The 13791-nt window shown below is 46.5% G+C and overlaps 1 protein-coding gene and 1 pseudogene across 1 annotated transcript; one reads left to right on the top strand and one right to left on the bottom strand.

Annotated features, from left to right (window-relative positions):
- The first annotated feature begins 418 nt into the window (after nt 1-418).
- LOC123123579 (uncharacterized) lies at nt 419-4536 on the top strand. The gene is made up of 2 exons (XM_044544107.1): nt 419-1211; nt 4247-4536. Exons 1-2 carry the CDS (start codon nt 522-524, stop codon nt 4313-4315), a joined length of 759 nt encoding a protein of 252 aa, XP_044400042.1. The 5' UTR covers nt 419-521; the 3' UTR covers nt 4316-4536.
- Nucleotides 4537-8761: 4225 nt separating this feature from the next.
- On the bottom strand, nt 8762-11716 carry LOC123121134 (high-affinity nitrate transporter-activating protein 2.1-like; annotated as a pseudogene).
- Between the last annotated feature and the right edge of the window lie 2075 nt (nt 11717-13791).

The following is a 13791-nucleotide window of genomic DNA, read 5'->3' on the forward strand; positions in this document are numbered from 1 at the left end:
GTTCCTAAGGTTCATGTTACTGACATGAGAGGACCCATTAAAATAGACACCTAAAACCAAGGTGTGGTTTTCATTATAGGACTATGGTTACAGTGAGAATCAATGAGTCATCGATAGTGATGTAGGAATCATATGCCTAGAGAGAAAGACATATTCGTTCATTCATTGAAGATATTAATTCTCACTCAAGCATTGTCATTCGTGATGAAAAAAAGAGAGAAGGTACTTGGTTTGAGCAATATAGCTGCCACATATGAGTTCACTCTTGATAAAGCGATGCTTGCCTTCTTTCATTAATCAATTGTGTCGTGTCCTGTTTATTTTTATATGTGAATGTGAATGTCTTTATAGAAGAGGTTAAATTGTCTTGTGGGACATGTTGAAGGCGACGTTTATTATGTGTGAATTGTGATTGATTTTCCCGGCGAACAATCGAATCTAGCAAAGTCTCCGTGGCCACGAGCTGCGGGGAAGTTTTCACCACTACCAATCGTCTCCCAGCCGCAACCACTTCGCCGGCGATGGGATCCGCGGCGGCGGACGGCGAGAAGCCCTCGGGCCACGTCGCCCAGCCCCTCCTCGGCCAGCCCCAGCCCCCGCACCCGTACTACGCCTATCCCGCCGCCGCCTACGGCTACGCCCCCGGCCCCCCTCCGCCTCCGCCTCCCCCGTCGCTCGTCCTCCTCAGCCCACCCCCCATCTTCGTCCGCCTCCGCCGCCTCCGCCCGCGGCGCATCCCCTGCATCCGGCGCTTCTCCGCCCGCACGCTCCCGCTCCTCCTCGCCCTCGCGCTGCTCGCCGGCCTCGCTTTCCTCCTCTACCCGTCCGCCCCCGCCGCCCGGGTCGCCGACATCCGCCTCGACCGCTTCCGCGTCAACCCGCCGCCCCTCCCCGCGCTGGACTTCAACCTCGCGCTCGGCCTCCGCGTCCGCAACCCCGGCTTCCTCCTCCCTCTCCGCTACCGCGCCGTCTCTGCCGCCGTCTCGTACCGCGGCCGTCTGCTCGGCTCCGGCACTGCGCGCCCCGGATCCGGTGAGCTCGCGGCTAGAGGGGTTACCTATGCCTCTTCTGAGGTGTGGGTGGACGCCGGCAGGGTGCTGGACGACGTGATTGAGCTTATCGGGGACATCGCCGCCGGGTCTGTGCCGCTGGAGATAGTGACCGAGGTGGTCGGCGCCGTCAGGCTGTTCCATTTCAACATTCCCGTCAAGGTAATTGACTGATTGGATGCCTTTGTGAATTTTTCTTTGGCCGAATGTCTTTGATTGATTGTTAGGAACTACAGTACTTTCCCGTGAAGGTGCTTGACTGTTGACTGATTGGATGCTTTGTAAAAATTTCTTTGGCCCATTGTCTTTGATTGATTGTTAGGAACTACTTCATGATATTGGCTGAGTGGATTGGATTAGAGAATTTGTAAGCTGTATTAGGTTATATAAATGGGCTAGCTTACACTGTTTCTTTTCTAATGAGTTTTAGCGACTGGGTCATGATTGATGAGCTTGCCTAATTATTGGATATTTGGATGGCTTTGATGTGATCATAGGACAGTTTTGGTGACCGAGTATTGGTTCTGGCTAAATTTCGATCTAAAAGGAGTGGGGAGGATTAGTGATATGAATTATTTATTACGGCGTGGTAAGGTCTAAAACTAATTTGGTAGTTTCTATATTGGTAGGATTATTAGAGAGCAGTTGTTTCTTATTAGAGAGCAGTTGTTTCGTTCATTAGTTTGTGGCTATGTGATATATGATTTCTTGGGCGTCTATATCTATTTTGAAATATGGAATAGGCTAGTAAGCTTGACTTGCAGCAGCTGATCTCCTATATCCAAACTAGTAATATTCAGAGACACACGTCTTAAACGAAATATCTGGTGGTACATCACACCGCTTGTGCGCAGGGGGGTGGGGGTGGAGGTACCCCTAACAAAATTGGCTCTTATATACTCGGTGTTGATCAGTACATACATATAGTGGTTGATGAACTCCATAGGATCGTTGCAAAGACTTGCGCTAACTATGTCAATTCATATTGAGTTGCATGCATCAACCATTGATCTAAACGTTTGAGGAAATGTGCATGATTGTACTTCAGCATCACCATCATGTATGAATGTATTGGGTCCATTAGGCCTAATGTGCGGGCTTAAAGTCGGCCAAGGATCAGGAAGTGTAGAGTTAAGCTTAACACGAAGTGTTAGCCTAGAAAATATTTCAGTTCCTACATGAATGCAACTTTGAGCTAGCTGGATCCAAACTGGCTTATTCAAAATAGAGAAACATCCATTACTTCTGATCAACAGTTTTTTTTTCTTTAGATAATTAGATCAGGAAATAGGTAAGGCCCTGGAAAAGAGGACTATGAAGGAGAACATATTACCTCCGTTAATTGTCATATGATGCCATGAAATTAACTATAAAAAGTTAGTCATGCGAGTTACTAGTACAAAGACAATGTATTTGAAAAAGAATGCGTCAAAGATGGAAGTAATTGATGAGTGCATGAGTGATAGTAGTTTCAAATGCCTGTGAAGTGCGAACAGGGGAAAATGAGAGTCTTCCAAATGGTTGAGTTGTGTCATTAGGGGTGAACAGAAAGATCGTGGTTCGAGGCTCGGCTTGGAGGTTGAACAAGCCGAGCCTAAGCCTCCGTCCTCCGGCCAAGCTCGGGTTGCCGGCTCAGTGAAGCTTGAAGGCTCGGTGCACAAGAAACATTTCGACATGCTCTTTGCTATAAAACTTCTTTATTTCAGAACACTTGAGCACGAACAGTTGCACATTGGTGTTGTATAAATATAGTGGTTTTGGTTGTAGTTAGACTCTGATAATTTTCTCTCCTGTAGACTCTTATGAAAAAATTGTTATGATAATTGAGCAGAAACAATAGAATTTTCCAGACTGCCACATATATATAGACATACTTGCCTTAAGCTGAGACCAACACAAGCAGCAAAGCCAGCTCGTTGTTAATCCCCTACTGTACAATGCTTTGCCAACAAGAACCTACGAGCAGCATCTGCAGACAACCAGAAACTAACAGTAGAATGCTAGAGGGTTTGATGTATTTATTTATTTCATCCCTTTGAGCCAGCTATATTTCTCAATGGATTAGAGAAGCAGGAATGGCAACTTGAACATTGGAGCTGTATTATGGCGCCAAATGAGATATCCAATTGTTAATGGGAACATTTTGTTATTTTCAAATATAAATATTTTTCCTGGAACTAATATTTGATTCAAGAAAATTTACTAGTACAAAGACAATATATTTGAAAAAGAATGGGTCAAAGATGGAAGTAATTGATGAGTGCATGAGTGATAGTACTTTCAAATGCCTGCGAAGTGCAAACAGTAGAGAAGGTTAAAATGAGAGTCTGCCAAAGGGTTGAGTTGTGTTACTTAGGGGTGAACAGAAAGCTCCTGGTTCGAAGCTCGACTCGGAGGTTTAACAAGCCGAGCCTCCGCCCTCCGCCCAAGCTCGCGAGCCGCCTCAGTGAAGCTTGCAAGCCGGCTTGAAAGCTCGGTGCACAAGAAACATTGGCATGCTCTTTGCTATAGAACTTCTTTATTTCAGAACACTTGTGAGCACGACCGCACAGTGGTGTTGTATGAATTTAGTGGTTTTGGTTGTAGTTAGACTCTGATCATTTTCCCTTCTGTAGACTCTTATGAAAAAGTTGTTATGATAACCAATTTTCCAGACTGCCACATATATATAGACATACTTGCCTTAAGCTGAGACCAACACAAGTAGCAAAGCCAGCTCTTTGCTAATCCCCTACTGTACAATCTTTGCCAACAAGAACCTACGAGCAGCATCTGCATACAACCAGAAACTAACACTAGAATGCTAGAGGGCCTGCTGTATTTATTTATTCAATCCCTTTGAGCCAGCTATATTTCTCAATGGATTAGAGAAGCAGGAATGGCAACCTGAACATTGGAGCTGTATTATGGCGCCAAATGAGATATCCAATTGTTAACGGGAACATTTTATTATTTTCAAATGTACATATTTTTCCCTGGAACTAATATTTAATTCAGAAGTAAATTTCTTGCTGTGACTCAGTGTCTGAGTGAGTTGTTGTTTGCTGTCTTCTTGTATTTGTGATATGTTTGCATCCTAAACTAACATGATTCGATTAATGAGATAGATGTTGAATTTTGGTATCGTGCTGCACACCGGATCAGCTTTTTGACAAAGAAAAAAAATCTGTGAAACTCTAACAACTCATTTTTTTCAGGGCCTGATGTCCTGCTCGGTGAATGTCAGCCCAGGCACCCAGAGTATCATAAGTCAGGATTGTTACTAATAAGATGGAGCTCTGGCTCTGTTGTTGTTGTTGAGCTTTGGCGTTCTTGATGGAGTATGATCGAACAATTTGTGTGTAACAGCTATGATTGAGTTGCAGAGCTGGGTCTGTATAAGGGGCAGAATACATATTTGTAAATAGTTTGGAATGTTTATTGTACCACCAAAGACCACCGGGTGTATATATTTAACTGCTTCATGGAAACATAACTTGTTCTTCCAGCGTGCTGTGAAAATTGCCCTTGTCGGCGCAGCTATGATGCAACTCTTTTTTTGATGTTTGTAGCATTAACATTTTCTTTTGTTGAAATAAACGAGATAGAGGGTGCAGATATTATGCAAGTTTTTTCTGGCCTTCGAATTTCTGAATAACAATCGGCTTAGAGGTGTAACATATAGGGTGCAACTCTCCAAATTACGATGGTTGGGAGGAGCACGTGGGTAAAGTCACTTATCACTTCGCAGGCCATCCACCACCTCACTTTGCTTGTGGTGCCCAAAGGATCCATCGTCAAGCTGCAGCGGGCTTTTCTATGGGTTCTATGGGGAGGCACCGATAAGGTTTCTGGGAGCAAATGTAAGATAAGATGGGAGAAAGTTTGTACGCCCAAGGACATGGGCGGCCTAGGCATCCTCGACATGGACAAATTCGCACGTGCCTTAATTTGGGCACCCATGCGATGAAGAGGACATGGTGATATTTTATGAGTGCACTTCCATCACTGTTGGCAACGGACAAAGAGCCTCTTTCTGGCACTCCCCTTGGCTTGTGGTTCGCAAACCAAAAGATATCGCTCCCTCCGTTTTTGCAATTTCCAAACACAAGAATGACACCATCCATAGAGCTTTGGATCTCAACAAGTGAATTGCCAACATCAACACAAATTCTGGGCTCACAATTCAGCACATCCTTGAATACTATGAGCTTTGGGTTGGATTACGAGAGGTCTTCCTTGATGAGGGGGTGGATGATGAGATCGTTTGGAAGCTTTCGCCTTCCGGTGAATACACGACATCGTCGGCTTACAAAGCTCAACTCGACGACTCCACTGCATCGAAAATGAAGCCGGCTGTGTGGAACAATTGGGCGCCGCCAAAGCACAAATTCTTTGCTTGGCTTATCATTCAAGACCGTGTTTGGACGACGGACAGGCTTCAACGGAGAGGATAGCCAAATTGCGGCCTATGCCAATTATGCAAGAGGGAGCCGGAGACGGTGGCGCACATCATCTTCTGGTGTCGATACACGTTACAACATTTGGACGGAGATCAAGACTTGGATGGGTTTGACCGGTGTGGACATCACCGACTGGAGTAGCTTCGACAACGTCAATTGGTGGCACCAGATGGTAGGCGCCAACGGCAATGTGAGAAAGGGCCTCGCATCTCTCATCATGTTGGTTTCATGGGAGATTTGGAATGAACGGAGTGCAAGAGTGTTTAGGAAGGTGTCCTCCATGCCAAATGTAATCACGTCTAGAATCAAGGCGAAGGTCAGACTTGGGGGTTTGGCAGGGGGCTAAACATTTGAGTTCTCTTATGCCGCGAGAGTAGGCTTATCGGTTTGGGGCCGTCTACGGGCGGTCGGTCATGTAATTCAAAACTCTTCTTAATTAATGAGATGAGGGAAATCTTTTGCCCCCGTTTCAAAAAAAAAACTACTGTCCAAATTTCTAGCCAAGCACAGCGCGCCTATTCCACTAGTGTGGTAAGAAACCTTGTAGGATATTTTCTCCAAGTTTTGCAGGAATAGAAGCATCGGTATTTTAATTTGCCGTGTAGTTTCAGTCTCGCATTTTCATATTTCCCTATTTTTGAAATCTTTCGTCCCAAAAGTTCTTTATCATGATTCGCTAACCACTCGGTTCAACTAAGGTTGCTTTAAGATTAAGCATTGTTCTCTTGTGGCCGTATGTTTATACTCTATGTCCGCCCAGCATCCAACACGAACCTTTTTTTCTGTGAGAAAATTTTCGATCTATTCATCAACTGTCAAGGTAGTACAAAGAACACTAGAATTAAAATTTACAACCTTGTGTCCCCAGCAGATTCTTTTCATGTCATGGAAAGTCAAAACCACTCGCTGTTTTCCAAGAAAATCAAACATAGATACCAAAAACCATTTTAGAAGTTTTTTTATCATCACAAGACACATTTTACACAACTATGTTTCCCTTTAATGAAACATTTCCCTAGGGTTTGCTAGAGAGAAGGCGATAGAAGGCTTTGATTAGCACCCCTTGACCCATGGGGTCCCTTGTTCTCCGCCACCCGTGGTGGCGGGAGGATAGGGGAAACACGGATCTAAGCCCCACGGTTTTGTCTCGTAGGGTATTCGAGTTTGTTTTCGCGAATACGCAAAGCTTGTGTATCATTTCATTGATAGAACAAGTTAGAGAGAGTACAAAAAGTGGTACAACACATGTCACGGACGCAAGGGCGTGAACATGGTGCCCAAAGCAACAAGACATGGAAAACACGACCCAAACAAAGGAAAACAATGCTACACTCGCTGCCTTGAGAAGCAGCCCAGACCAACAACTAGACGACCAACATCTCCAAAACTAGAATCGAGGACATCGCGAGCAAACAAGACGACGCCTTCACGAAGGAGAACGACACCGAGATGCCGTTGTCGTCTGATCCGGATAACCGGAACCTAGGGTTTCCCCTGATGCTCGAAGAGGGCACAAATAACGGCCATGGCGGTGCCTCCAAGAAGGGAACGACACCCACGAGTGTCACGCGCTGCCAGCATAGGATGCAGGGATTTCGCCCTGGCCAGAGTCTGAGCAGTCCCAAGCCATCGGAGCACGAGTCAGAGAAGAGGAAGTCATGTATAGGCTGAAACCGCGACTACGGGAAGGGGAGCCACGCCCACTGCAAAAGGAGGCACACGGCGCCGCCGGACATGTGAGCTTCGAAGGAGGGCAAGGTTGGGTGGCTGAGCGGAATGAGACTAAAGTTCAGGTCTTCCATTTTGTCATCATAGGTAAAGTGTGGGCAGCGGTGACAATGAAAATAATGGTTCTTGGGATTTACCAATGTCGATGTCCTTCCTTGGACTGGCGACAACGAGTCAGAGGATGGTGTTGATCGCCAGTCACTCGATCTGGCGTGATTAGCACTTGTTCACGGCGGCATCATCCTGCTGAAGGGATGATGTTGCAACATGTTTTCTTCTCTAGTTCCTTCTCCATCTGATGAAGCAGTCAGATGCGGCTCCGTTAGGGAACTCCTGAGGTTTGTGTCCCCTCGTTTGTCTAGTCAGGGTTGGGATCATTTTCTGGCCCCCTCGGTGTCGGCTTCTCCGACACGTCGGCCTATCTAGTTTGAGGTCGTCAGCGTCTTTTGTTGTACACCAGTGACTTCTCAGCCGCTGCTTTTGTAAGCTCCTGGTTTACAACAAGATGAAGGTCTAGAGGCAGGAATGAGCTTTGCTCACGGCACACCACTGTTGGTTGCAGAAGGAAGACAATGCTGGTTTCTTTAAAGAATTGTCTGCATTTTTTTAATTCTTGCAAGGGCTAATTTTATTTAACATATGGCCTTCGGTCTTTTAAAAAGGCAATCATTGCAATTTAAATCCAAACTCATTCTACACCTCGAGAATAGAAAATAAACTTAGTTGTAAATTAGTATATGACATTCGGATTGCCACATGCATGTTTAAGTGAGAGTATTTTCCCCTGATTTTTACCATAGATTTCAGAGTTGTAGCCAGATATATTTTTTGTGTACAACTCTTGTTACGTTGGTTATGAATTGTTGATATAGAGTTATAGACCATACGCGCTGACCTTACAAACCATAAAGCAGAATGGAGGTAGCATCCGTCGATGGTACAACATCAACAATCACCAGAGTCCCCGAAATTAAGGAACACCAACACGAAAATCCATTTCTGCACCCGAGCTCATCTGCACCCGCGCTGACGAAAAAAATCAAAACAAATACTAGAAAAATTCAAAAAATTCCAAATTGTTTTTGTGGGGTAGAAAATTTGATGCGTGAGGTCCGCTCCAATTTTCAAATCATTTGGACATCTGAGGAGCTCTCAGCAAAAAAGACAAATTGAGAGTCTGTAAAAATGTTTACTCTTCATGTGCTGTTTTGGTCAGATTTGTCTTTTTTGCTGAGAGCTGTTCAGATGTCCAAATAACTTAAAATTTGGAGCGGGCCTCACGCATGAAATTGTCTACCATACAAATTTTATTTAAATTTTTTTGAATTTGCTTTGAATTTTTTATGAATTTTTTTCTAAACAGGTGCAGATAAACTTGGGCACCAAAACGCCCTACTCACACCAACACTCTTTTACATGTACACTAGTGCCTTTATCGAAAAAAAGTACAATAGTGCGTATTCCCTCCGTTAGGAAATACATGACGTAGTTTTAGTTCAAACGTTGCAAAGGACAAGGAGAAGTCGCGCACGGACAGACAACTTACCATGGTTCCGACTTCCGAGTTTAGAGAATGAAGAAGAAGAAGACGAGGGAGACGGCAGAGAAGGTGGAGAAAACGCCGGAGGCGACCTTGATGGAGGTGTTGATGCCTCTGATACTGACGATGTTGAAGGTAGCGGTGCGCAGTGTCTGGCCGTAGGCGACCTGCGTGCCGGAGGCGTCGAGCGCGTAGGCGCGCACGTAGTAGGTGTCGGTGGGGATGTCGATGGCGACGCGGTACTCGACCTTGCTGCCGGCGCCGGTGTAGGGCTGCTCGGTGACCTTGTACTCGCAGGTCTTGTCCTTGTCGAGGTTGTCGTGGGTCTTGCGCGACTCGTGCTCCCTCTGGCTCAACGGCGCATTCACCGGCGCGTAGCAGAGGCTGACCTTCACGTTCTTGTAGTCGGCGTCCGCGCCGACGGGCACAGACGCGTTCAGGGCCCACGTCACTGTGATTACGTCCTGGCCGGCGTGAAGAACTGGTCAAGGATCAGCTATTTAGACTAGCCATAATGCATAGTAACATACACATATCCCTAGACTATATTACTAGCTTCATAATGGGTAGTAACATAAGTGTGGTGTCATGTAAAGCTTCATTTATTAGGTTATAGACTCATATTGCATTGGGACATGTGATGTTACGGCAACTAGCTAAGTTACTCACACTACCTCTCTCCTCATTAACTCATTGCCACATAAGCAAATTTGCTGAGTAGGATTCGATGTTACTGCTAAAGTTACTTTCACTGTGGCTAGTCTTAAGTCGTTATTAGTACTCTCATTCTTTTTTATAAAACGTTTCATGCACCTGAGATTGAACTTTGTCGGACAATGTCTAAAATGTCTACAACATCTTATAAAAATGAGTATTAAAAAAGGTGCTTGTTTTGGATCTATGTATTGTGGTACTATACAATCCGTGACGTGTGGAAGACAGGGTTTTGGTTACAGCTCGCGAAATTCGGTTACCCATGGAAATCACCTTGCCGAGCAAAATATCTCAATTTTTTGAATTTAAATGAAATTTGAATGAATTTTATTCGAATTCAAAATTAAATCAATTTTTTTGTTTGATAACCGTTCAGTATTTGTCGGTTACCACGGTAACCGGAAATCTCGGTGCCCCACGAGATATTTTTTCATCTGGGTCAAAAACAATGCATATACGAGATCTTTCGAATCAAAAAACAGAAAAGCATATACGATGGTGGTACCTTGGCCGGGACTGGGGGATGCGGTGACGTCGAGGGTCACAGGCAGCTTGGAGAGGTACGCCACGGCGCCCGCCGACGCGCAGCAGACGGCGGCGAGGACCACCACCAGCAATGCCATGACCAGCTCTGAGGCCAACTCTACCGCGCGACCCTATCTTGTCCGGGTGCGTCCGTTTGAGGTAAAACGGACGAACCAGACGGCCCAACGCGCGGGCGTAAACGGACTTTTGTCCGTTTGCTGTCCGCTTTCGACCCATCCCCGGCCCAAGTTTGCGCCGCTTTTGGGGTGAAACAGACAGCACGCGGACGCGCGGGCCGTCTGCGCGTGTCCTCCCCTGGTCCGCCCGTCGGTGGCACATGGGCTTCTTTTTCTATCCGCCCCTCCCTCCCTCCGGCCGCATGCCCTCCATTCTTCTCCACTCTTCCCCACTCTTCCCTCGCCGCCGCCGCCGCCGCTGCCATTGTAGCTGCGCAGCTCGGACGCGCGCTCGCCCAGCTCCTTCCCCTCGGCGCCCCCCGAGCTACCCAACCACGGCCACCTGATTTGCGCACCCGCCGGCCGGATTTGGGGTGGATCCGGTCGGTCTTGAGCTCGCCCGGCTGTGGGAGGCCGCGCCGCGCCATGGACTGGCCGGGCACTGGGCCGGAAGGCCCTGGCAGGGCCGCAAGGGCACATGCAGGCAGTGGCTCCTCCTCTAGCCGCTCGGATCTACACCATCGGTGGTCCGCCGGCAGATACACGAATGGCGGTCGGCCGGGCTCGGTGCTAGCCCAAAAGCTCATCGGCGCACCGTTGCCGCTCATTAAGTGCGACTACTGCCCAAAGAAGGTCGTGCGCCACGTGTCTACAACGCCGGAATCCCGGATGGGTGCTCATCAAGTGCTTAAACGATGGGGTATGTGCTCTTTGTAGCTTCGGTTTGTGCTTTAGATTTGACTAGTTGTGCTAACTTCAAATTTTGTTGTGTAGAATGGATGCAAGTTTTGGTATTGGGAAGAAGAGTACATCGATATATTGATAGAGCGCAATTTAGTAGATGTTCGTGCACTTTTAGCTAGCATAGAGACTGTAGATGAGACAAGTGCACTTGTTGCTAGATTAGAGGCTAGGCACGAGACTAGATGCGAGGAAGCAACCTCTACTTCTTTAGACTCGAAGAAGAAAGAAACACGCAAGATGGAGACGGCTCTTCCGCAGATCAACAATGAATGCATCGAGAAGACACTAATCCAACTTACAGGAGCAGTTATGAAAGTTGGATATCTCCTAAAATGTATTATTGTGGTTCTTGTTTTGTTTGGTCTTACTTTTCTAGTCAAAATTTGGTGATGTATTCCATGTATCAAGAATGAATGATGAAAAAAAGTTTAAAGGCTTGCAAAGAAAAAAGTACGCAGACATGATGCGGCTGGGATGCGTCCGCGCGTTGGGGCGCACGACCACCGCCATTCCAGAAACGGCCCAGACACGATCCCGTTTGGACAGAATTCAGGCAAAACGGACGTTTATTTGAGATCGCGCGGTGGAGTTGGCCTGACCGTGCCATCGCCGTCGAAACTAGGCTCCAACTCGCAGCTGGCGTGGGTCAGAGAAGGTAGCGGCGGTTTGATGGACGGGGCTGGGAGAGATGGAGGAGTACGGATGGGTTTAACATGTATACGTACGTACGTCCAGAGCGTTGACCATGAGCTGAAGGCTGAAGCTGCCATCCTTCTTGGGGTCGAGGAGCCCGGGCATAGGCCTGAGTGGCCGCCGACTACGAGGGAGAGCATTTCAGCTGAGCTCACATGACGCGACCATTGATCAAGCATGCACGACGGAATTTGCCCGGTTCTTATCTCCTCAGCCTTCTTTTTGTTTATTCACAGCTGCAATTAGCTTGCAAAAGGTGTTCAACTAGCTGTTGCATATTTCATCCCTCGAAAAAAAAGCTCAACGAATTTCCATATGCATGTTTCTCCATGTTGAATTTGTTTTTTTTTTGAGACAACCTCGTGAAGTTCCTTTATTAAACCGTCACTACATTTACATGACGAACGGGAGATTCCCGGGATGTCCTAACCAAACATGGCGGCCACCACCGAGAGTAAGAGCATGCTTCGCTAAGTTGTGAGCTTCAACATTCGAGCTCCTAAACTCATGACTAAATTTACAAAAATCAAAAGACAAAGAGTGGTCTATTATTTTATGAATAATTGCTCCATAGCTTGCTGCATTTTCCTTCTTGACGTCCTCAACCACCCCCCTTGCAGTCCGATGCTACATGGATCCTCCGAAGATAGAGGTCATCCGAGAGAGCCAACGCTTCCCATATCGCTAGTGCCTCGAGGGTTTGTGGATCAGCGATATGTCTGAAGAAGAGAGTGGAAGCTCCCAAAAAGGCCCCTTCTTGATCCCTGCAAATTGCGCCAACCGCGCCATAGCCATGTCGAGAGACAGCGGCGTCAACATTTACCTTTGCAGCTCCTTCGTGTGGTCTGACCCATCGAGTAGACCTCGCGGTTGCATCACCCCTTGGTCTCTAATGCATGGAGTTCATAAACTGGAGATCCCCCAAGTAGCTATTGATGAATCCGTTAATGGAGTGCAGGGCCTGAAAAATATCTTCATGGATAGCCTTTCGTCGAGCTCCGTGAAGGAAGTATGCCCTAGAGGCAATAATAAAGTTATTATTTATTTCCTTATTTCATGATAAATGTTTATTATTCATGCCAGAATTGTATTAACCGGAAACTTAGTACATGTGTGAATACATAGACAAACAGAGTGTCCCTAGTATGCCTCTACTTGACTAGCTCGTTAATCAAAGATGGTTAAGTTTTCTAGCCATAGACATGTGTTGTCATTTGATGAATGGGATCACATCATTAGAGAATGATGTGATGGACAAGACCCATTCGTTAGCTTAGCATTATGATCGTTTCAGTTTCATTGCTACTGCTTTCTTCATGACTTATACATGTTCCTCTGACTATGAGATTATGCAACTCCCGAATACCGGAGGAACACTTTGTGTGCTATCAAACGTCACAACGTATGGGTGATTATAAAGATGCTCTACAGGTGTCTCCGAAGGTGTTTGTTGACTTGGCATATATCGAGATTAGGATTTGTCACTCTGTGTATCGGAGAGGTATCTCTGGGCCCTCTCGGTACTGCACATCACTATAAGCCTTGCAAGCATTGTGACTAATGAGTTAGTTGCGGGATGATGCATTACGGAACGAGTAAAGAGACTTGCTGGTAACGAGATTGAACTAGGTATTGAGATACCGACGATCGAATCTCGGGCAAGTAACATACCAATGACAAAGGGAGCAACGTATGTTGTTATGCGGTTTGACCGATAAAGATCTTCGTAGAATAAGTATGAGCCAATATGAGCATCCAGGTTCCGCTATTGGTTATTGACCGGAGATGTGTCTCGGTCATGTCTACATAGTCGTAGGGTCCGCACGCTTAACGTTCGATAATGATTTGTATTATAAGTTATGTGATTTGATGTATTGAAGGTTGTTCAGAGTCCCGGATGAGATCACGGACATGACGAAGAGTCTCGAAATGGTCGAGACGTAAAGATCGATATATTGGAAGGCTATATTCGGACATCGGACTGGTTCCGAGTGATTCGGGTATTTTTCGAAGTACCGGAGAGTTACGGGAATTCGCCGGGAGGAGTAATGGGCCTTATTGGGATTTAGTGGAGAGAGGGGACAAGGGCCAAGAGGTGGCGCGCGCCTCCGCCCTGCCCAAACCGAATTGGACAAGGGGTGGGGGCGCGGCCCCCCTTTCGTTCTCCCTCTCCCTCTCTT

This window comes from Triticum aestivum, chromosome 5D (genome assembly GCF_018294505.1).
Source record: "Triticum aestivum cultivar Chinese Spring chromosome 5D, IWGSC CS RefSeq v2.1, whole genome shotgun sequence".
In the NCBI taxonomy this organism is placed as follows: Eukaryota; Viridiplantae; Streptophyta; class Magnoliopsida; order Poales; family Poaceae; genus Triticum; species Triticum aestivum.

Bases quoted from the DNA above. Each gene is read 5' to 3' on its own strand.
- LOC123123579 (XM_044544107.1), top strand. From the start codon at position 522: ATGGGATCCGCGGCGGCGGACGGCGAGAAGCCCTCGGGCCACGTCGCC. The intron at 1,212-4,246 runs GTAATTGACTGA...CATTTTTTTCAG, and splicing joins ATTTCAACATTCCCGTCAAG to GGCCTGATGTCCTGCTCGGT.